General features: G+C 40.5%; 1 protein-coding gene across 1 annotated transcript; it reads left to right on the forward strand.

Annotated features, from left to right (window-relative positions):
- Positions 1–1363: 1363 nt before the first annotated feature.
- On the forward strand, positions 1364–12921 carry hbp1 (HMG-box transcription factor 1). The gene is made up of 11 exons (XM_058076415.2): positions 1364–1440; positions 3709–3855; positions 3921–4092; positions 4666–4786; positions 5064–5178; positions 6023–6147; positions 6267–6423; positions 6504–6648; positions 7344–7631; positions 10956–11097; positions 11173–12921. The coding sequence occupies exons 2-11, from the start codon at positions 3783–3785 to the stop codon at positions 11188–11190; spliced, it is 1356 nt and encodes a 451-aa protein (XP_057932398.2). The 5' UTR covers positions 1364–1440; positions 3709–3782; the 3' UTR covers positions 11191–12921.
- The last annotated feature ends 8773 nt before the right edge of the window (positions 12922–21694 follow it).

Genomic DNA, 21694 nt, shown 5'->3' on the forward strand with positions numbered 1-21694 from the left:
AATGACACAGTAGTTCATTCCTATTATGTTTAAGCACAACCTAGCAAGGCAGCTTCCACTCAATTTTGATTAAAAACGTTTTAGCTTTGGCAGAATCTGCACTAATCTGTATTTCCTTTGATTTGTACTTCCTGCCCAAACTGTCCGTTTTAATGTATCCACCCATGACCCCCCTCCAGGCCTACACTGCTGTGATTGAACCATATAAGGAAATCTGTCCCTCTGTGACATCACAAATGAACAGTTTAACCACTCCATTTTGAGCCAGCCCAAACTTCTTTTAGGGCTGACTTCTGAAACGTTGACATTGTTTAACACAAGAATACAACATTCTAACTACATTTACAGGTCAAACAAGTGGTAAAATCATATAATAGGTCCCCTTTAATCTTCAGTTGTTGCACCTCCAACTTTCATTCAGGCATTGTCAACATTGACAACATGAAGTCGCTCTACACTTCTCTCTCTTCTCTGTCAACTTTACTGCTGCAGCAGGACTGGTACGGAATGTCATGTGAAGGAGCGTCTGTCATTCCCATGGTTACCACTCCAAGCAGCAGAAAGTCTGCTGCATATATTAATGTAGTATGTATAATAATAATAATATAGAAATGCAATGAAGTGTAGCTTCTGTGTAGGCAATGATTGATCAGTAAAATCCCTTCATTACTGACAAGACATTTGATGTGTAAAGCAGCAATGTTACGATCACTCAACCGAGAAATGTAGTTGAACTAGTAAGGCTGCTAGCTAACAAGCAAAGTAAGCAAAACTAACACAGTACACAGCACCTACACAGTACATCCCTGACACCCTGATTTTTATTGAATAATAATAAATGAATGGATTTAGGATAAATGGTATCAGACACTGTGGTTTTTGTTCAATTATGCGCTGTGGTTCTCAGCATTTAGCTTTCTTCCATATACCTGGTAAACACACAAAAAACAAACAATCGCTTGTACTTTTTCTTAGACTGCTCAATCAGTTCCATAATTTTACACCACATACTGATATGGAGGTTGTACAAACTTAGCATGTCAGTATGTGGAGTTAATAATACCATACTAATAATACTTATTATGAGGAGTTAATAATAATTATATATTGTACTCTATGTATTACAGTATTATGCACTACTTGTGTCAGCAGTAACATGTAATTCCCATGTTGCACAGATAAAGAAAATAACAATGCATTGTTCATGTTATTGCCAATCAGCTGTTCCTGGGTGGTAACAGGCGTGGACTTTTATCCAATGAGACGACGATCAACAAACTCTGCCCCGCCCTTCATGTTTTTCTCAAAAGCAATAGCCAATATAATGTCTTCATTGGTCTTATTGACATTGTCACTATCCAATAGAAAGCGTCCTTTGAGAACCTTCCCTCCCAGCCCCTCGAGTGAATGCCAGAGAGTTTCTCGATGGCGACAGGTCTGGTAAGTGAGTGTTTTGTAATACTTTTTTCCCCAGAAGAGATACATTTTGAAAGTGATTTTTAGCGTGGGAAATGTGTAGACATCGTGTTTGTACACCCACTGAGATGTTTTGATGGGGTTGTCAAGCGGTTATTTACCGTCGAATGGTTCGGTTATGTTTTTTTTCGTTTGTGGCGCCTGTTGTTTTGCTGCTAAACATAATCTGACACCAGTTCAATTTGGCAATAAAAGTCGTCCAATCGATTATAATTCTCTTCCCACCGTGTTTAATGTGTGTGTCAGTGTGCTTTGAAGATGACCACGGTGATCGATGTCATTCATTTCGAACAGGACGGAGAGGTTGCGTCATGCCTCAACTTGTTGACATTCTTTTGTTTACAGTGAAAGCCTGGAAAAGATTGAGCCGAGGACATTGCTGATGTTCGACGAGGGGCGACAAATATTACATTTACACAGCATTACTTTCGACGATAAATTTATGTTTTGGGTGAATTAGCGTCGTCCTGGTGCAGTTAATCGCGCGTTAGAACACAACAAGGTGGATAGAGTTGACGGTCGACAGCATTCAAGTCCAATTAAATTTTTATCCCTGAACGTGACAAACAGTTGTTTTAAAAGCGAACCATTTTATTCATGGTTATGTAATATCGAAAATTTGCACAACAATGTATTTTCAACGCCACTTTTGCTTAAAAGCTGCGCAGTTGAGAATGAATGAGCTCACATGCGCATGCGCGGAGTCCGTAGAAGTTTATAAACAAGGCCTACACGCAGAGGGTCACGTGACCAGAGCCAAGGTTGGGCTTTGTAGCGTTAATGGAGAAGACAAAGGATTGCATGATATTTACTGAGACACTGTAACTGAATAAAATATTTGTTTAACGCGTTCAATGTAATTTTAATCGCTAGATGTCTAAACACTAAATAAGTAATGGAATGAAAACCAAGACAATGAAGAAACCCACAGACTTGCGTTTGAGTGGCTCGAAAAGAAGGTGTTGCATGGTGTTTTTATTGGATTACTGCAACTTAATAAAATATTTGTTAAATATGTCACATATCACTTTAATCAGATTTTACAGATTTTGTAGATACCTTTGTAGATACACTTACACAAAGCAATGTCAATACAAAAAATGAATCAACATTTTTTGCCTTTGCAAAGATAATATTAACTCTCTCAGAGAGATATTCATGCATAAATATGAATACATATTTGTATTCACATGAAACATAATGCATCACACTTGTCCTAACCTGAGGAGGGGGTGGACACTCCACACAGAGATGCCAAGCGGAGATTCGAACGCAGGTCTTCCTGATCTCCCAAATTTTTAGAATTTGTTTTTTTTAATTCTACAATGTACTGCAGGTCAATAAAAATGATGGGCTGCAAATGGCCCCGGGCTGTCCTTTGGACATCCCTGACATTTAGCGCTTTCCTAAGTATTAAAAGAACACGAGTTGTTATTGATGTTTTCAGTGGCGTCAAATGGCACTGGTCATATTTCCCCCCCCTCATGTTGTCGCAAAGTTAACCAAAATAACAGAAACAGCTCCCATTATGATGATTAGTTTTACTGTACTGTAAACTACAATCGCGCCACAATTTCTCTGTTAGTATCCATAAAAAGTGATCATTATTGCTGTAAAAGTGTAGCAAGCCTTGTATTACACTAAAATCACATTAGTTTTGACCCCCTCATGTAATACAGATACCCTCAATGTTGTATAAACATTGGACAGATGGTCAATGATTTAAAGGCCAATAGTAGCCGCCCCTCCCCAGTGTGTACCAAATTGTGTGGTGATTTGGCTAAACACCCAAACATTACAGTGGATGTTTGGTAGAGTTGTGTGAGAAATGTCAAGTTATCTGACTTATGGGATCAAAATTGGGTGTTTAATTACAGCGCCATTAATGGTAATGGTAATAGTTTTATTTCATTTGAACATGCATCAGATTACAATTGAGTACATCCCATAATCAGTTCACAGTTCCACATGTCCAAAAGGAGTAGGAAGAAGCAAAGCTTATTAAATCCTACCCCTCAATCTGGTACTTTTACAATCAGTAACTGTTACATTTGTTCACTTCCTGCTTTCCATACTGTGGTTTAGGGGTTCAAGTTTTAACACATTTTCACTGTTTTGTGTGCAGTGGGTCAAGAATAGAAGAGTTAGATTTCACAAACAAATAAATACAGTCATGCGGGAAAAGTTGTCTCATGGTCTCTAATTTTGTGTGTTTGTTTTGACTACAACCAGCTAACTTGGCAGGCGATGACAATGGAGTGTGTGTAACCAAGTATAGAGTAATCACCACACAAGCCACAAAGAATATGGATGAGATGTACGACCCCCTCAAGTGTAATGAAGACCTGCCCTCCTCACCCAGCTGCCACATGGATTATGGTAAAATAAGTCACATAAAAAGCGAAAGTTTCCATGCCACTCAATTACTGTTGCCATCTCCGCAGATGACATGCCAGAGCTTCAGGCGGTGGAAGAGGATCAGAGGTCCCCGGGGCTGTTGCTCCAGGTTGGAGCCGGAGTGTCTCACCAGGAGACCAACACCAACTGGCTTGCCGAGCTGGCAAACATTGCCACCAGTCCTCAGAGCCCACTGCTGAAAGATGCACCACATAAGAGGTTCATGTTCGTCATGTTAAGACACACTCACAACTTTATGTATGATGGTGCCTGCATGATCTGATAAGCTACAAGAACTTACGGACTACAGACCAATGTTCATGATTTCTGTTTCAGAAAAAGAAACTGTCTTGTGGACACTACGACAATAAGAAATTAATTAGTCACACGATAAATAAAAATGCATAAATCACTGCAGCCGCAGCTATAGCTGCACATCACTGCATAAATTTCAGTCTCTTTGTCAGTGGGTGGAGGCAAGTCCGGTAGCATACACACAGAATAGCAGTATCACACCCCTAGTTATGTAATGGTACACACCTATTTCGACTATAAAGCCTTGAAAAAAACCTCCAAAAAACGGCAACAATGTTCTATTTACATAATCGAATCAACTTTATTTCTATAGCACTGCAAAGACATGCAACACAAAGTGCTTTACAGAATTAAAACAATTACCACAATTAAAAGGAAAAAAAATGACCTGTACTGACCTGTATATTAACCAATATATATCATTTCATTTACCATACCATGTTCAATTTCATGCCTGTTTTTTCTTTTTATTTCCAGATCATCTCCAGTCCACATTTTTGGCAACAGCAACAGTTTACATTCCTATGCCCGTCCTCCTTTAGCCAGCAGCGCACCCAACCCCTCTAGAGGTCACCTCAGGGAGCGCAGACGTGTCAGGGTAAAGCTTCATCCACTCATGTGCTTATGTTTATCTAACTCGGGGTTGTACAAGGCTACATACAGAATAGGTCAAAATCATCATAAGCTATATACTATAAACAGCCATTGTGTTAATGTATGACACTTTTTGTTTGTTTCTTAGTAGTTAATATCAGCGTGATTAGCACAGGCAAACAGAAAAAGCGGTTATGTAGTACACTTTTGGATACCCCGCTCTATATCCATCATGTCGCCGAAAGCTTTCATTTGTCTTTACTTTTGGTATGTACCAACAGGCCAGTAGCGAGTCAGAGTCTGGAGTTTTCTCCATGTCCTCGTCCTTTTCCGACGATGAAGACATGGCCTGGTCTCACTCGTGGCCCTCCACAGCCTGGCACTGCTTCCTCAAAGGTTGGTACAAGGATGTCTTCAACTAAAATGTTCAATATGTTTTATTAGCAGTCTAAAAAAGTCCCACATTATTCAAAATCAACTTTGTAGTCATGTTTTAGGAGTAACATGGCCTATGAGCGTGTTTATGTGTGTCGGTATCTGTAAGTAAATAGCATAGCATGATGTTGCAGTTGAAATGCGACTGCATTGTTAGCCCATACTTATGATAGTGTTGTTACGAATAAACGTAACAACAAACGTATAGACGTATAAATCTTCCCTCTGAAAACCAAACTCCAGGCTCATACTGGTGGATGTTGGGTCTGACCTGTATCCTATGAGATGCTGTGGCATGACCTTAAAAACCCTGCACTGTGGATGAATTATAAACATTCAGCAAAGATGAGTGGCCAAAATTCCTCCACAGCGGCCCAACCAGTTATTAGGTTTAGTGGGCAAGCCCTTTTTCATACAGGGCCATGTAGGTATGGATTTTTTCTCCCTTAATAATAAAAAAAAATATTTAAAACATGTATTTTGTGTTTAGTTGTGTTGTCATTGACTAATATTTAAATTTGTTTGATGATCTGAGCACTTTTTCACACCCTGGTAAATATACAAGAGGTATTTGGGACTTGATCAATTTAAAAGTAGCTTGCAGGCTGAAAAAGTGTAAGCACTACTGCAGTAGGACTTGTGAAAAGTACTTTTAAACGGTGTAAATTCCAGCATCAAGGCAAAATTTTGGACAACACACTTCCGATACTTTACTGTGGGACCCTGAGAATTATGTCAAAAGTTTTAACAATTTGCCGTTCAACTGTCCTGTGACTTAAATGATGGTGCATGTGCCCCAATATAGGAACTCGTCTTCGCTTCCATCGTGGTCCAAATGTTGAGTGGCAGGAGGCTGACGAACTGGGGGATTCCGATGAAGATTCAGATGATGAGAGTATGATGCCGTCCTCCACCTCCTCCTCACTCAAGGTAGTTGACGACTTTAGTTTAGATGTTTTTGTATTAGTGAACGGCCACAAGATGGCAGCAATCTACAGACTATGATGTTTGATTTGCATCTCTTGATTTATCTTTTTCCACATTTTTAGAGATTTGGTTCAGAGGGGTTGAAGTTGATAAGCCATGAAGAGACTCTGTCATTCGGCCAGGCGGTTCTGAAACTGACCTTTGACCCCGGCTCCCCCTATGATGGCCTGTTAACAGCTGAATGCAGACTGGATCACCCCTTTTTTGTCAGAAATAAAGGTTTGGACGTAACTCCTTCAATGAAAAAAATGGCGTCATGCACAAACCTTCCTTATTTTTCTTGCCGTGTGTGTTCTCAGGGTGGTCCTCCTTTTATCCGAGCCTTACCGTGGTGCATCATGGTATCCCTTGCTATGAGATGCAGCTAGGCGACACATGCCTGCCACCAAACCACCCAGATGCAATTAAATGTGACGATTCGGTCGTTTTTGATACATTTAGAAGGTACGTCTATACACTGTATGATATTTTGTGTTCCATGCAAACCACAAGCACAATAACATTAATCATATTTAATGAATACCTAAAATGTTGTGCAACAATACACAGAATTCATGGTTTGGTTCAATGCAAAAAATAAATGACTTTGCCCTTTTTAATTAGCATTTTATTGTAATTGTGGTGCATTCTTAGCAGCAGAGTAGATATTCCAAAGAAATAAATAATTACAAATTCAAAGCTATACCATACACATCATCTGGTACATTCAGCAGCAGATTAAACAAAAAACAGGTCCTTAAATGTAATCTCTAATGGAGCTACCCCTCTCACACATCTGCTGGTGTGCTACTAGTACTTAGCTGCATGTGAAAACAAAAATAACTTCAATGAAAGGCCCACTTAAAAACAAAAACAACAGTATTGGTGAATGAATAGGTGCATGAAGGAATCTTGTAACTGGGCTCAAGTGGATGTAGCAGGTTCTGAAACTCTGAAAGTTTAGCATTGTGTGACGTACTGTTTTTTTTTTTTGTCCATTATGCCCGTGCCGTCAGGGTTATACTTGACATTAAATCCAAAGCGGTTCCAAACACCAGATCTGAGGATGGTGGAGGATCCACATGCATATAGAACCGTGACGCCTGTATCGAATCTTACATAAACGACAATTGTGAGAATTTGTGTTTTTTCCATTGCAGTTACGACTTTACCCCGCTGGATTCCTCCGCCGTGTACGTCCTCAGCAGCATGGCCCGTCAGCGCAGGACTTCCCTGTCCAGCGGGGGTGCCATCAGCCCGGACTGCGACAAACTGGAGCGCTACAGCTCCTTGCAGTCGTCAGGTGGGAAGTCGGGCAGGAGCCATGCCTCAGGGAGCGCCGGCGGTGCCACACCTACAAAATGCAAGCGTCCAATGAATGCCTTCATGCTTTTTGCCAAGAAATACCGAGTGGAGTACACGCAGATGTATCCTGGGAAAGACAACAGGTACTTCTACTACTAATTAATTTGTATTCACATCCTCCACTTGATGCATTGTTTTAATTGCTCGGTTGCTAATTTTTTTAGGCTTTCGATTGGTGAACAGTATTACACAGCTGGTAAATACATTTTCATTGGACAGACATTTTTTTTCTAAATGCTGTTTTGGTTGAGGTTTTTAGGCAATACTCAATTTAATGTAATCTATGAATGAATAGACCTTTAAATCTTGATTTATTAATTCTGGCGCATGTACTGGAGATTATCACAATTTACCAGTATAATAATTTAACATCATGTGGAATATTGTGCGTGGGTTTTCTCCGGGTACTCCGGCCTCCTCCGGACTCTAAATTATCCATAGTGGGATCCATTTTTTTGTCTATATGTGACCTACAATTGACTGGCGACCAGTCCAGGGTTTACCTCTCAGCCAACTTCAACTGGGATATTTATAGAAAATGTATGAATATATAATTAGGGAAGTTTGGCCCGATATCAGTATCAAAATTTGATATCGGTATCAGATTTTTCCCCAATCATGAAAATCGATATTTAGAAAATTCTGTATGCAACACATATGTGTTCATTTCAACACAGGACATGCGTTATGTTACAGTGAAGAAAATAAGTATTTGAACACCCTGCTATTTTGCTATTTCTCCCACTTAGAAATCATGGAGGGGTCTGAAATTTTCATCGTAGGTGCATGTCCACTGTGAGAGAGATAAACTAAAAAGAAAAATCCAGAAATCACAATGCATGATTTTTTAACAATTTATTTGTGTGATACAGCTGCAAATAAGTATTTGAACACCTGTGTATCATCTAGAATTCTGACCCTGAAAGACCTGTTAGTCTGCCCATTAGAAGTCCACCTGCACTCCATGTATCATCCTGAATCAGATGCACCTGTTTGAGGTCGTTAGCTGCATAAAGACACCTGTCCACCCCATACAATCAGTAAGACTTTAACTTGTAACATGGCGAAGACCAAAGAGCTGTCCAAAGACACCAGAGACAAAATTGTACACCTCCACAAGGCTGGAAAGGGCTACGGAGCAATTACCAAGCAGCTTGGTGAAAAAAGGTCCACTGTTGGAGCTATCATTAGAAAATGGAAGAAGCTAAACATGACGGTCAATCTCAATCGGAGTGGAGCCCCATGCAAGATATCACCTCGTGGGGTCTCAATGATTCTAAGAAAGGTGAGGAATCAGCCCAGAACTACACGACAGGACTTGGTCAATGACCTGAAAAGAGCTGGGACCACCGTTTCCAAGGTTACTGTAGGTAATACACTAAGACGTCATGATGTGAAATCATGCATGGCACGAAAGGTTCCCCTGCTTAAACCAGCACATGTCAAGGCCCGTCTTAAGTTTGCATATGACCATTTGGATGATACAGAGGAGTCATGGGAGAAAGTTTTATGGTCAGATGAGACCAAAATAGAACTTTTTGGTCATAATTCCAATAAGCGTGTTTGGAGGAAGAAGAATGAAGAGTACAATCCGAAGAACACCATCCCTACTGTGAAGCATGGGGGTGGTAGCATCATGCTTTGGGGGTGTTTTTCTGCACATGGGACAGGACGAGTGCACTGCATTAAAGAGAGGATGACTGGGGCCGTGTATTGTGAGATTTTGGGGAACAACCTCCTTCCCTCTGTCAGAGCATTGAAGATGGGTCGTGGCTGGGTCTTCCAACACGACAACGACCCGAAGCACACAGCCAGGAAAACCAAGGAGTGGCTCCGTAAGAAGCATATCAAGGTTCTAGCATGGCCCAGCCAGTCTCCAGACCTGAACCCAATCGAAAATCTTTGGAGGGAGCTCAAACTCCGTGTTTCTCAGCGACAGCCCAGAAACCTGACTGATCTAGAGAAGATCTGTGTGGAGGAGTGGGCCAAGATCCCTCCTGCAGTGTGTGCAAACCTGGTGAAAAACTACAGGAAACGTTTGACCTCTGTAATAGCAAACAAAGGCTACTGTACCAAATATTAACATTCATTTTCTCAGGTGTTCAAATACTTATTAGCAGCTGTATCACACAAATAAATTGTTAAAAAATCATGCATTGTGATTTCTGGATTTTTCTTTTTAGTTTATCTCTCTCACAGTGGACATGCACCTACGATGAAAATTTCAGACCCCTCCATGATTTCTAAGTGGGAGAAATAGCAAAATAGCAGGGTGTTCAAATACTTATTTTCTTCACTGTACATATATCGGCATTGGAAATTGAGAGTTGGACAATATCGCCAGATGGGTTTTGAGCAAAAAAGTAAATATTGGACAACTCTACATATAATATTATTAGTTACATCACACGTCAAACAAGAAGTCTGCATCCCCACTCATTTTTATTATTTAGTTTTCATCCAAAACACACAAACATGTTTGACATTTTCTGGGATAAAACTGAGAAAAAAAGTCACAATATTTGGAGACACAATTTTTCTTAGCTACGACCCTAGTGAGGATAAGCGGCATACAAAATGGATGGATGGATTTTATATTCATTCATTCATTCATTCATTCATTCATTCCTTTTTCTACCGCTTTTTCCTCACGAGGGTCACGGGGGGTGCTGGAGCCTTTCCCAGCTGTCTTCGGGCAAGAGGCGGGGTACACCCTGGACTGGTCGCCAGCCAATCACAGGGCACATATAGACAAACAACCATTCACACTCACATTCATACCTATGGACAATTTGGAGTCACCAATTAACCTAGCATGTTTTTGGAATGTGGGAGGAAACCGGAGTACCTGGAGAAAACCCACGCATGCATGGGGAGAACATGCAAACTCCACACAGAGATGGCCGAGGGTGGAATTGAACCCTGGTCTCCTAGCTGTGAGGTCTGCGTGCTAACCACACGACCGCCGTTCCACCCGGATTTTATATTATTCTGCTTAATTGTCATTATTAGGGGTGTCACAAGGCAGAGCAGCCAGATTACAAACTATGGTATCGCTACTAGGAGTGTAATTACATGTAATATAAGAAGTGGCGGTGTGTAAGGCAGTATTGGAAGTGCACAATAAGTGTTAAACGCACACTATAGATCTTGCCATCCAACCTACCTTTGTGTTTCGAGCGTCCGCAAGTGGCGTGTGGCTGTTTTTTTCCATTCTGAGTGATTCTACCTTTGATCAAAGCTACTTAAGATTTGTCAGATGAAAACACGTAGATGTTCAGACTCACCATGCATTTTCTATTTACGCTCATTGTGTTTGCCTGAGTGCACATTACAAGCACCAGCGATCACCGGTTACGCTTCATAACACACCTCTCAAGTCTCACTGACCTTTTTTTTCTCTCAAGAGCCATTAGTGTCATCCTGGGTGACAAGTGGAAGAAGATGAAGAGCGAGGAGAGAAGGATATACACCATGGAGGCCAAGGCTCTGGCTGAGGAGCAGAAGCGCCTCAATCCAGACTGCTGGAAACGTAAAAGAACAAACTCGGTAAGCAGCCCATGGACTCCAACGCATCATTGTTCAAGTGTGTGTGTATACTAATGTCACGTCATGTTCCAACAGGGTTCCCAGCAGCCTTAAAAAGAATTCATGCCAGGCTGTTTGGCATGGATACGTGCCGCTTGATGCCTCTTTCTGCTCTCCTGTATTCTTGACACTCAACTGTGATGCTGACTTCACCTTGCTTTTTTGTAACCTCCGACCTTTTATAGATACTGTATGCACCGGGAAGGAGATAATGGTGAACTATAAACAGAGCATGCCATGTAGTCACTAACAGTGCATATATTTTCTTACTATATTCTTCAATGCAAAAAAAAAAAACCTTGTATTCCTCATTTTTATTTCCTATGAAATTCGCCTGTGGTGCTATGCTTCATTATAGAGACACATGTCTATTTATAATTGTATCAAAGGGGATTTTACACGGACATTTCTCACAAGTGGATGATATTTTTCATATTATTGCACAGATTGGTAACACTTTCATGAGTTAGCATAATGTTCAGTATATAAAATCTCCCCGGGGTCTGTAGCCAATTTTGCCATACAATGATCAGTGGTGGTTTACACTCAAGTCACAGAGCACTTCGGGCCTTTTCACTGTAGTGCTCATTCCTCTTGCACTTTATATTATGATATAAATATGTAGTCTTTTAACTATACAGCCTTTGTATTTCTAGTGGAAAACCATTTGTGTTATAGCGCAGCTGGTGTGTCAAGTTTTTTGTCGTGGCTGCTTCAAACTGCCACGTTCTGCTTTCAGGTCGCAATAATGTTCATAATGTACAGGTTTCACAGCCCATAATTGCACAGAATATTCTTGTATCATATTATAAATAATTTTTTAAAACTTGTATCTTTTCTTATGTGTATGGTGCTTTGTTTTTTTTTTTGGCATTCTCATTCGCTCGGTTTAATGATTGTTAGCCACAATTTGGCCTTGAGGACATGCCGTTTGGGGCAAATTGCTTCGAAAAGAGCAATCCACTAAAGGCTAATGCATCCAACCTAATTACACATTTAAAGTGTCTTTTTTTGTATTCTCCGCTGTCTGCGACATTAAAAAACAAAGTGGATGCTAAAAAGGAGTGAGCAGCATCCACCTTAGACGACCTCTACATGTGGAGATGAAAAGGGAGGGAACATGAGAGAAAATATTAACATAATTGCAAACAAAATAATTCCCATAATTAACATGATCACAATTAACATGAGGTGTTTTCATGATAATTGTGTGGACTTTTAAATCTTTAGTCATTCATATAAAAAATATTTGCAGTATACGTATATACTAAATCTATATAAAGATAGTATATCTATATATATTGTGTATACATATATTGTACATACATGTATATAATACATTAAATATATAAATATTATGTACAAAATACCATCATTGCTGTCCAACAAAAAGCCTGTAGCTCCACATTTTTGAAACTTTGTAGAAATTGTAATATTTTTGCTGAATTATCGATAAAAAAATAAACTAATTGCATGTATTACTATATTGCTGTCAGCAATATAACAACAAATAAGTGATTCATGTAAGCTGATTTTAATAGTTTATTAGTTATTTTTATGTCATGCTCTTGTGTTTCAGTGTGTGTGTGTCAGTTGATTTTCCACTATTTTGTCTATGTGCCTGTTTCATGCTCTTATTTTGATAGTACTTCAGTTTTTTCTCCATAATTTCTGTTAATGCTTCTATTTAGTTTGCACGCTCCTTACGTTGTCTATGACAGCTCGTTGTTGGAATCCTGCGCCTGCCCAACAAGCATTACTAATAAAATTAGCATTTTACTAGCATTTTGGGTCCTTCTCTCGGCATCTTGGGGTCGAACCACTACACCACAAAGCCAAAATTGAACTGAATGCTCGGAACTGATTCAGATGACCTCACAGAGAACGGTTTCTGCACCTAGCAGGTGCAGAGGAGGAGATCATGATGTTCTCTCTTGACATGGCGTGGGTGTACCCAGGACCCACAATGCCGATGCATGGCTCCAGCAAGGGCTTCATTGAGAAAGGTGAAGCCACTACTTTCCTCCTTGCCAAGTGAAACAGAGGTGCAGAAATCCCCTCATGCTTTTTCTGCGTACCAGCTGATGGCTCAGACCACAAAGGTCCCCGCTCAATGTCAGTACACTGAACTCTAGCTTCTTTTCTCCGTATCAACGTGACCTCCACAACATCAGTCAGCTCCCCTCCCGATTTCCCCTCTGAGTTGAAAAATCAACTTATTATTGTCACACCTTCTTTTCCCTGCTTGTCTGAAAATAGAAACATGATGCCGACTGTCTGCCAGGGTGTGATTTATGTTGCCTCATGAAATAATGATCAACACCCTGTAAGCAAGTACACAAATCTAATTATAGCCCCCCATATTTGAAACACAACACTATATCGAATTATACCCCACTTTAATACTTTATGGCAGTACTATACATATTTGAGGCTGGCAGAATTTAACTGATAACCTGGTCATTACCATTGGGAAGCCAAACTATTTCCCAAGTCATTAATACCTAATCATATTCAATACTGTACATACCCGAGAAAACACATTTGTTTAGCCAATCACCGGGCCTGAAAAAGCAACAGCAACATGTCTATTGAGGCCTGGCGATAACACTGGTGCAATAATATGTGTACTGGTACTGCGGTTTAACAGGGGTTATTTACCAGAACCACAAAGACGACAGGGCATTACTTTGAAGTCTAAACGAGAATTAAGCAGCTTTCTTCAGTCACGAAACAGGAAGAAACAATATTCTTCTTTTTTACTGTCAACATTTTACATGTCTTTGAAAGTTACATGGGCGGCACAGTGCTCGAGTGCTTAGCGCACAGACCTCACAGCTAGGAGACCAGGGTTCAATTCCACCCTCGGCCATCTCTGTGTGGAGTTTGCATGTTCTCCCCGTGCATGTGTGGGTTTTCTCCGGGTACTCCGGTTTCCTCCCACATTCCAAAAACATGCTAGGTTAATTGGCGACTCCAAATCTGGAGCCTATCCCAGCTGTCTTCGGGCGAGAGGCGGGGTACACCTTGGATTGGTCGCCAGCCAATCACAGGGCACATATAGACAAACAACCATTCACACTCACATTCATACCTATGGACAATTTGGAATCGCCAATTAACCTAGCATGTTTTTGGAATGTGGGAGGAAACCGGAGTACCCGGCGAAAACCCACGCATGCACGGGGAGAACATGCAAACTCCACACAGAGATGGCCGAGGGTGGAATTGAACCCTGGTCTCCTCACTGTGAGGTCTGCACTACTCATATTTATGAAAATAGTAAATATATATTTTCTACATTTATAATAGAAGGTAGGGCTGCATGGCGAACAAGTGGTTAGCGCGCAGGCCACACAGCTAGGAGACCCGAGTTTGATTCCACGCTCGGCCATCTCTGTGTGGTGTTTGCATGTTCTCCCTGTGCATGTGTGGGTTTTCTCCGGGTACTCCGGTTTCCTCCCACATTCCAAAAACATGCTAGGTTAATTGGTGACTCCAAATTGTCCATAGGTATGAATGTGAGTGTGAATGGTTGTTTGTCTATATGTGCCCTGTGATTGGCTGGCGACCAGTACAGGGTGTACTCCGCCTCTCGCTCAAAGACAGCTGGGATAGGCTCCAGCACCCTCGCGACCCTTGTGAGGAAAAAGCGGTAGAAAATGAATGAATGAATGAATGAAAGTTACATGACACGATTGTTAAAGATTTTGGGTCCCTGCTTAACTCGACTGTGTGTAAATATGCTGCAAACTATATTTAGCATTTGTGCTGCCCTTCTCATTAGCCATGCAGTAATGAGACTCTTTCAGCCCCCATGGCAAATAAATGATGCTGGCATTTTGCTAATTTCATTTATTGAACTGTGTGCACGCCACTGTGTAAAACTGACTTGACCTTTGTGTTCAATCATCAAAATTAAACATTCAACTGGAAAATAAGGCAGAGCACACTGTGTGGTCCATGCACTGATTAACATGGAAGATGTTGCGTTGAGGCAAGCGGATTGTTCTTGTTTGTTGAAAATGCTTCACCTTTAATTTATTTATTTCAAATAAAATGTTGTGTTCGGAGAAAATCGTTCTGAGTCTCTTTGCACACATGGGACTACCACATTTGGTCTTCTTTTCTATCCTTGGGCTTATGTTTGTTTTTGATTTTGTGCTTAAAAAAATGGCTATTTTAACAATATTGACATATCACCCAGCCCTAATTTATATTATTTCACAGCTGCAGAAGTAAAATGTGCAAATAGCAGAATGGAGGCAAAAAAAAGGTGGCACAAACAGTGTGGGAGAAGGAATTGCTGACTTGAAGACATGGCTTCAAATATTATGATCACTTACTAACACAAGGAAGATCAAGAGGCTGCAGAAATGATTGAAAATCCCCCCCGCCCCCCGACTTGCTCCAAGTGGCGGTGGAAAAGTTCCACTCATGTGAATGAGACACATTGACACACGTTTTAATACGCACCACCTGCACTATGTAGGCATACTCTAGGTACGTCTGAACTTATTAAATATTCTTATGCACTTGTACACAGTCTGGCACACATAAATACTTCACACTTGTTTATGACCAATTTAAACATGCAAGCAAAATTTCACACCAAAATGCAGGCAAGTGTAAACAAGGCTTTAGTTCACTCATAATTATGGTTCTCATTGGGAGTGACCAGGATGGATAGGATCAGGAACAAGTACATCAGAGTCCATTACACATTAGAGACCTTGGAAATAAAGTCAGAGAAACCGACTGAGATGGTTGGGACATGTCCAGAGAAGAGATAGTGAATTTATTGATAGAAGGATGCTGCCAGGTAGGAGGCGTAGAGGAAGACCAAAGAGGAGGTTTATGGATGTAGTGAAGGAGGACATGAGGGTAGTTGGTGTGAGAGAGACAGATGCAGAAGACAGGGTTAATCAAAGCTTTGGAGATTGATTTGACTACCTGAAATAATATAAATACTTGAAAAATTTTGGTTGAAAATTGATGAAGCAAAGCAGTAATTTCACCATCAACCTAAGCAACCTCAACTATCTTGCGGCAGGTATTACTTTTAAAGACTAGTGGGGTTATTGTGTATCCTATTTGTTTGTAGAATGTCATTTGAATGAGGATATTTTTGAACAATTCCTCATCATTAGCATTGGAGCTCCAGGCCAATTATCAGTGAAGATGTGACTACCAAAAGCACAGAGAGAGATCATAGCTGCTGGTTGCCTCCTAAATCACATGCTGCAACCTCAATCAAGGCTTCCTAATTAGGGCCAATTAAGCAGTAATTGAGCAAGCCAATGAGGGAGAAGAGACAGCAGACAGCAGCTCTTCCTCAGAATGTGTCTGCATGTGTGTGTGTGTGTGTGTGTGAGTGTGTGCACGCTTTGGTCAGTGCACAATATTTGTGTGCAGTCTGGAGGCCAAATGACATTTTGGCTGTCTTGTCTTAAATGTTATTTAAAATTAATGGAATAATCACTGAAGGTTTGCAGATGGCTTGAGAAAAACACAGTAGAGCTGAATCTTATTTATATGTTCCTGTATAGGGCGGCATGGCGTTTGAGTGGTTAGCGCGCAGACCTCACAGCTAGGAGACCAGGGTTCAATTCCAGCCTCCAGTGTGTGGAGTTTGCATGTTCTCCCCGTGCTTGCTGGTACTCCGGTTTCCTCCCACATTCCAAAAACATGCTAGGTTAATTGGTGACTCCAAATTGTCCATAGGTATGAATGTGAGTGTGAATGGTTGTTTGTCTATATGTGCCCTGTGATTGGCTGGCGACCAGTCCAGGGTGTACCCCGCCTCTCGCCCGAAGACAGCTGGGATAGGCTCCAGCGTACTCGTTACCCTAGTGAGGATAAGCAGTCTAGAAAATAGATCGATTCTCCACTTGGACATCTCTGTGTGGAGTTCTACCCGTACGTGGGTGACTTTTCTGTGGGTACTCCGGTTTGTAGCACAACCTCGAAAAATAATGATTATTATTATTATATTAAGACACAATCACGACCCTAATGAGGGTAAGCGGCATAGAAATAGATGGATGGATGAGCACACGTTAACTAAAAAGTACAGATTACATAATGAGTAAGAAGGATTGTGTCTGAGTAAATAATATCACATGGACTGCAATTGGCTTGCCTTTTGGCATCAGTTGGGATAGGCTACAGCGCATTTGTGACCCTAATGAGGACAAGCGGTATAGAAAATGGTCAGACCCCAAGATTCAGAGACAAAGGTGGTCTTCGGATAAAGAGTCTTGAATTGAGCTCACAAGTAACCATAGCCAAAGGTGAACTCATGAACAGGAAACACTATGCTGCTGCCTCTGTGCTTTAAAGCACCACAAGAAACTGATTGGCATAGATGATCCATCTCCTGAAGTCAAAGTGGGGAAACTAAACACAACACAGGAACAGGAGGTACCACACCTCTCGCCCGAAGTCAGCTGGAATAGGCTCCAACATACCCCCTGATGAGGATAAGCGGTTTAGACAATGGATGGCTAAAAAAAAACCTTCTCTCGCAGATGCCACCTGATGGTTATTGGACTGCACTCTACATCGGTAACAACCATCATTTGGGCCGATGATCGTCCGGTGTCTTGACAGACGGTTGATTGGATTCTCTAGCTGAGGGCCTGTGACATTTTTTTTGGGTGGGATCTACTACTTGTCTTTTTTCTCCATAACCTTCAGGATATTTGAAGAATGGCTGTCTTTCTACCAACTGTCCAACCTCAGCAACAATGGCGCACTGGGAAAGGTCTTGCTTATGCGGTTCAGCAATCCAATCGCGTTCAAAGAGAGAAAACTTTTTTGCCATTTTGCCATCAAGAGATCATTACAATAAATCCCCATTTTTGCCACAATTTTGGCTTTTATAGGCTGTGGTCAATCAATTGCTTCCTCAAACTTTTTATTGTCTCACTCCCATTTCTTCTTTTTGTATTTTGAAGCTCAATGTAGAAACGCCTTAAGATCAAACAATTGCATTTTTTTCAACTGTTTATTAATTTAAATCAGGTATGTTTTCCAAAAAACCCCGACCTAAAATGGATATTTCTGAATACAGCTCTTGTATTGGACCTCATCAGTACGTGCATCAGTATTATAAGTATTTATGATGAGTGAGCATAAGATAAGATAAGATATGCCTTTATTTGTCCCTCAGTGGGGAAATTTGCATTGCACAGCAGCAGAGTACAGAATCAGTTAAGCAGTACAAAATACACAATATAGAAAAATAAACAATATAAACAACCCAGGGCAGCACGGCGGACGAGTGGCTAGCGTGCAGACCTCACAGCTAGGAGACCAGAGTTCAATTCCATCCTCGGCCATCTCTGTGTGGAGTTTGCATATTCTCGTGCATGTGTGGGTTTTCTCCGGGTACTACGGTTTCCTCCCACATTCCAAAAACATGCTAGGTTAATTGGCGACTCCAAATTGTCCATAGGTATGAATGTGAGTGTGAATGGTTGTTTGTCTATATGTGCCCTGTGATTGGCTGGCGACCAGTCCAGGGTGTACCCCGCCTCTTGCCCGAAGACAGCTGGGATAGTCTCCAGCATACCCGGTACCCTAGTGAGGATAAGCAGTCGAAAATGAATGAATGAATGAATGAACAGTTTTACCCAGAGTTATATACTACAAATACAGTATGCAGATAATATGAAATGAGATGAGATATATGACCAGTCTATACACTGAGATCTTGCTAGTGAGTTAATATGAGGCAGTATAGAAATACTTCACATAGAACTTAATATATTGCATTTAGAGCCTTAATATTGCAGGTGGAGGTTGATCAGATATTGCACAGTGAATGGAGTCTGGAGTAACTATACTGAGTATAGTACATGTATGTTAGTCTCGGCAACCTTTAGCCATTTTACCCCCTTGTTCACTAAAGAAAAATATCCTGGAGCTGCTAAACATACATTTAAAACAACATCTTATAGACTCGAAGATGTGTAACGGATGCCAATTAGTAGGGTTATCGTGCTCATCCAAAAATTCCACCATATTAATAGTTAATGTAGGTTCTACTGTACAGACTAGTACGATTATAATGAAGTGATTGCATTTGTGTGTATTGTGATGCTGCAAACAACCTCTTCTCTGTGTGTGTATCGGCTTTAATTAGATGGTGTGAAAATGGAGAAAACATGGTAGAATCTTTCCAATTCTCTCTAGGTTTTTTTTTTTTCCCAATGTTTGAGCCGTCGGCAAAACGAATGAAGTAAATCCCCTTGCTGATTGAATTTGGATTTTTGGTGTGGCAGCTCGACAACGCAAGAAAACGAGAGTGGAATAAAAGATGCTGGCCTGCATTGCATCGCATAAAATGTGCATGGATGAATACAGAGACAGAAGACAGACCACCTGGGTCCTGGTTGACTCACATCCCAGGTGGCTGATTTTATATCAAAGCATGAGACCTTTATAATCAACTGCTTACCGAGACGCTTGATTAAGCAGTTAAAGACGGGTAACAACATTTTGTCATTTTGCATTATGTTGCTTTCGAGTGTGCATGACAAAAAAATGGGCTCAGTTTGGTTTTGGAATGACAAAAATAACCTTGTGAGGAGGCTGTTAGATGCACTGATCTCATTAAGAGTATCAGATCTCTTCGACTGTAGACAAAATACATTATATACACTCACCGGCCACAACATTTGGTACTCCTGAATGAGCTAATGACATCCAATATACAGTAGAAGATGCTGCCTTTCAAAAGGAGAATTATGCTCCTATTTGATTGACAGTCCTGATAATGATGTAGCCCTTTATTCTTGTCACCTATACAGAAGTACAAGCGAAATAGTGCTATCATGATCATATGTTGTTTATTTTTAACATGGTCTGAGGCAGCCATTTGTGCATAAATAGAGAATTTATGTTTGTGAGAAAAACCTGGAACCTGGCTTACGTACCCCAGAGTCCAACACAACGCTTCTTTCAAGAGTCAAGATTAAATTAAAAAAATAAATCAGTCAAATAACAAATCATTTTGATGTTTTCCAGATTTAAATTAGTTTATTGAAAACATTGCTTTCACATTTAGTGCCAGAAGTGGGATTTGAGGACTGGCATTATAAGAGTTGTAAGAGTTTCTGCATGAATGCAATGATTCCAAGTTCTGATTTATTTCCCCATCTTGTTTGGCTAATAACAGGACCAGAAAATAAAAAAAACAGCTCTATGCATGATAACGGGCAGTTCTACACTGGCGTAAACTACAATAATAAAACACTAATTGTTGAATCGATAACTCAAAACGAAGCACTTTATAAGCGCAGGATTTGCAGATGTACCTATTGAAGTGTCTGCTACAGTTACGCTTGTATGTGAATTTTATGTTGACATATAACTAAGCACACTTAAAGCTATACTAAGAAAAAAATAGTTTTAATTAAACCGGTAGCTATGGAAACCACAGACCCAGGCAGTGTACCATCACAGAGGCAAAATTGTGACATATTGTTGCTTTAAATTGACATTGTGTAGCTAAGTTTATAATATGATTGGCCCTTTATAGTTTTCTGGTTTATAGTACACGAGTATACTAAACGAGTATCCATTACAGATAATACATTTTTGCTGATTACGAGTATAGCTGTAAGTTATCTGTATCCATAAAGGAAAACCTCATTGTGTTTGTATATGGTTCTGTAGATTTTTGTTCCATTTCTTAAATCAGTATTGTGTTTGTGTACACGGTGGTCCCAATACGTGGTACTTCCAATGGCGTCCTGTCTACTCGCAAAAACTTGGGGATCCATACGTGGCGAGTACAGCCTGCGAAGCCTGCGGATTTGGCAGCACGCAGACACTTCCTTAGGGAAGGAGGAAATTTCAGTGTGCGTGCAGGCACTATAGTGGATTGTTGAAAGAAAGACTCTACAGGAACGCAAGTGTTGTCCCACTCATTTGCTAAAAAGACCTTTTTGTTTGTATGCATCATAATGCCGCTCTGAATTCCCGCACGACGTGCATTAAAAGATATAGTGTTTCTCCCGTCATGTAAACTGTGTAATCCTCAGAAAAGGCTTGCTGCCACGTGTGCCTTATAAAACAGGGATGTCCAAAATGGACTTTTGTGGACCGCATTTTTTATATACTTGTGAACTGCGCATTGTAGAAAAAGTAACTAAGAAAAAAATGAAAGTTGTAGAAGAGTTGATGCTAAAACCGGAGTCTGACAGATCACTTACACCCATACACAGTACACATGTAGTAGCTGAAAAATAATATCAACTTCTCAAAAATCCATGTTAGTTTCAGACTAATGTACCCATTTAAGCCACACACATTCCGAGTTAACCACACCCACTTCTGGTTCATGCTCCACCCATTCCAAATAGCGATAATGTTGATGGGTGAGCAAATACAAATACATGTAGTGGTGTACTAGTTCATCCCTAGTTTGTAGTTTATGAAGATTTTGGAGCAAAATCATGTGGAATTAGCAAAGCAAACATGCGTAGCTCTTCATTTTCTGTGTTTACACTATCACATTGCTGGACTCAAGCTTTGATATCATCATTAA

This window comes from Doryrhamphus excisus, linkage group LG1 (genome assembly GCF_037039965.1).
Source record: "Doryrhamphus excisus strain RoL-2023G ecotype Guam linkage group LG1, RoL_Dexc_Guam_v1.1, whole genome shotgun sequence".
Lineage (NCBI taxonomy): Eukaryota > Metazoa > Chordata > Actinopteri > Syngnathiformes > Syngnathidae > Doryrhamphus > Doryrhamphus excisus.

Bases quoted from the DNA above. Each gene is read 5' to 3' on its own strand.
- hbp1 (XM_058076415.2), top strand. From the start codon at position 3,783: ATGGATGAGATGTACGACCCCCTCAAGTGTAATGAAGACCTGCCCTCC. The intron at 6,148-6,266 runs GTAGTTGACGAC...CCACATTTTTAG, and splicing joins CCACCTCCTCCTCACTCAAG to AGATTTGGTTCAGAGGGGTT. The intron at 6,424-6,503 runs GTTTGGACGTAA...GTGTGTTCTCAG, and splicing joins CTTTTTTGTCAGAAATAAAG to GGTGGTCCTCCTTTTATCCG.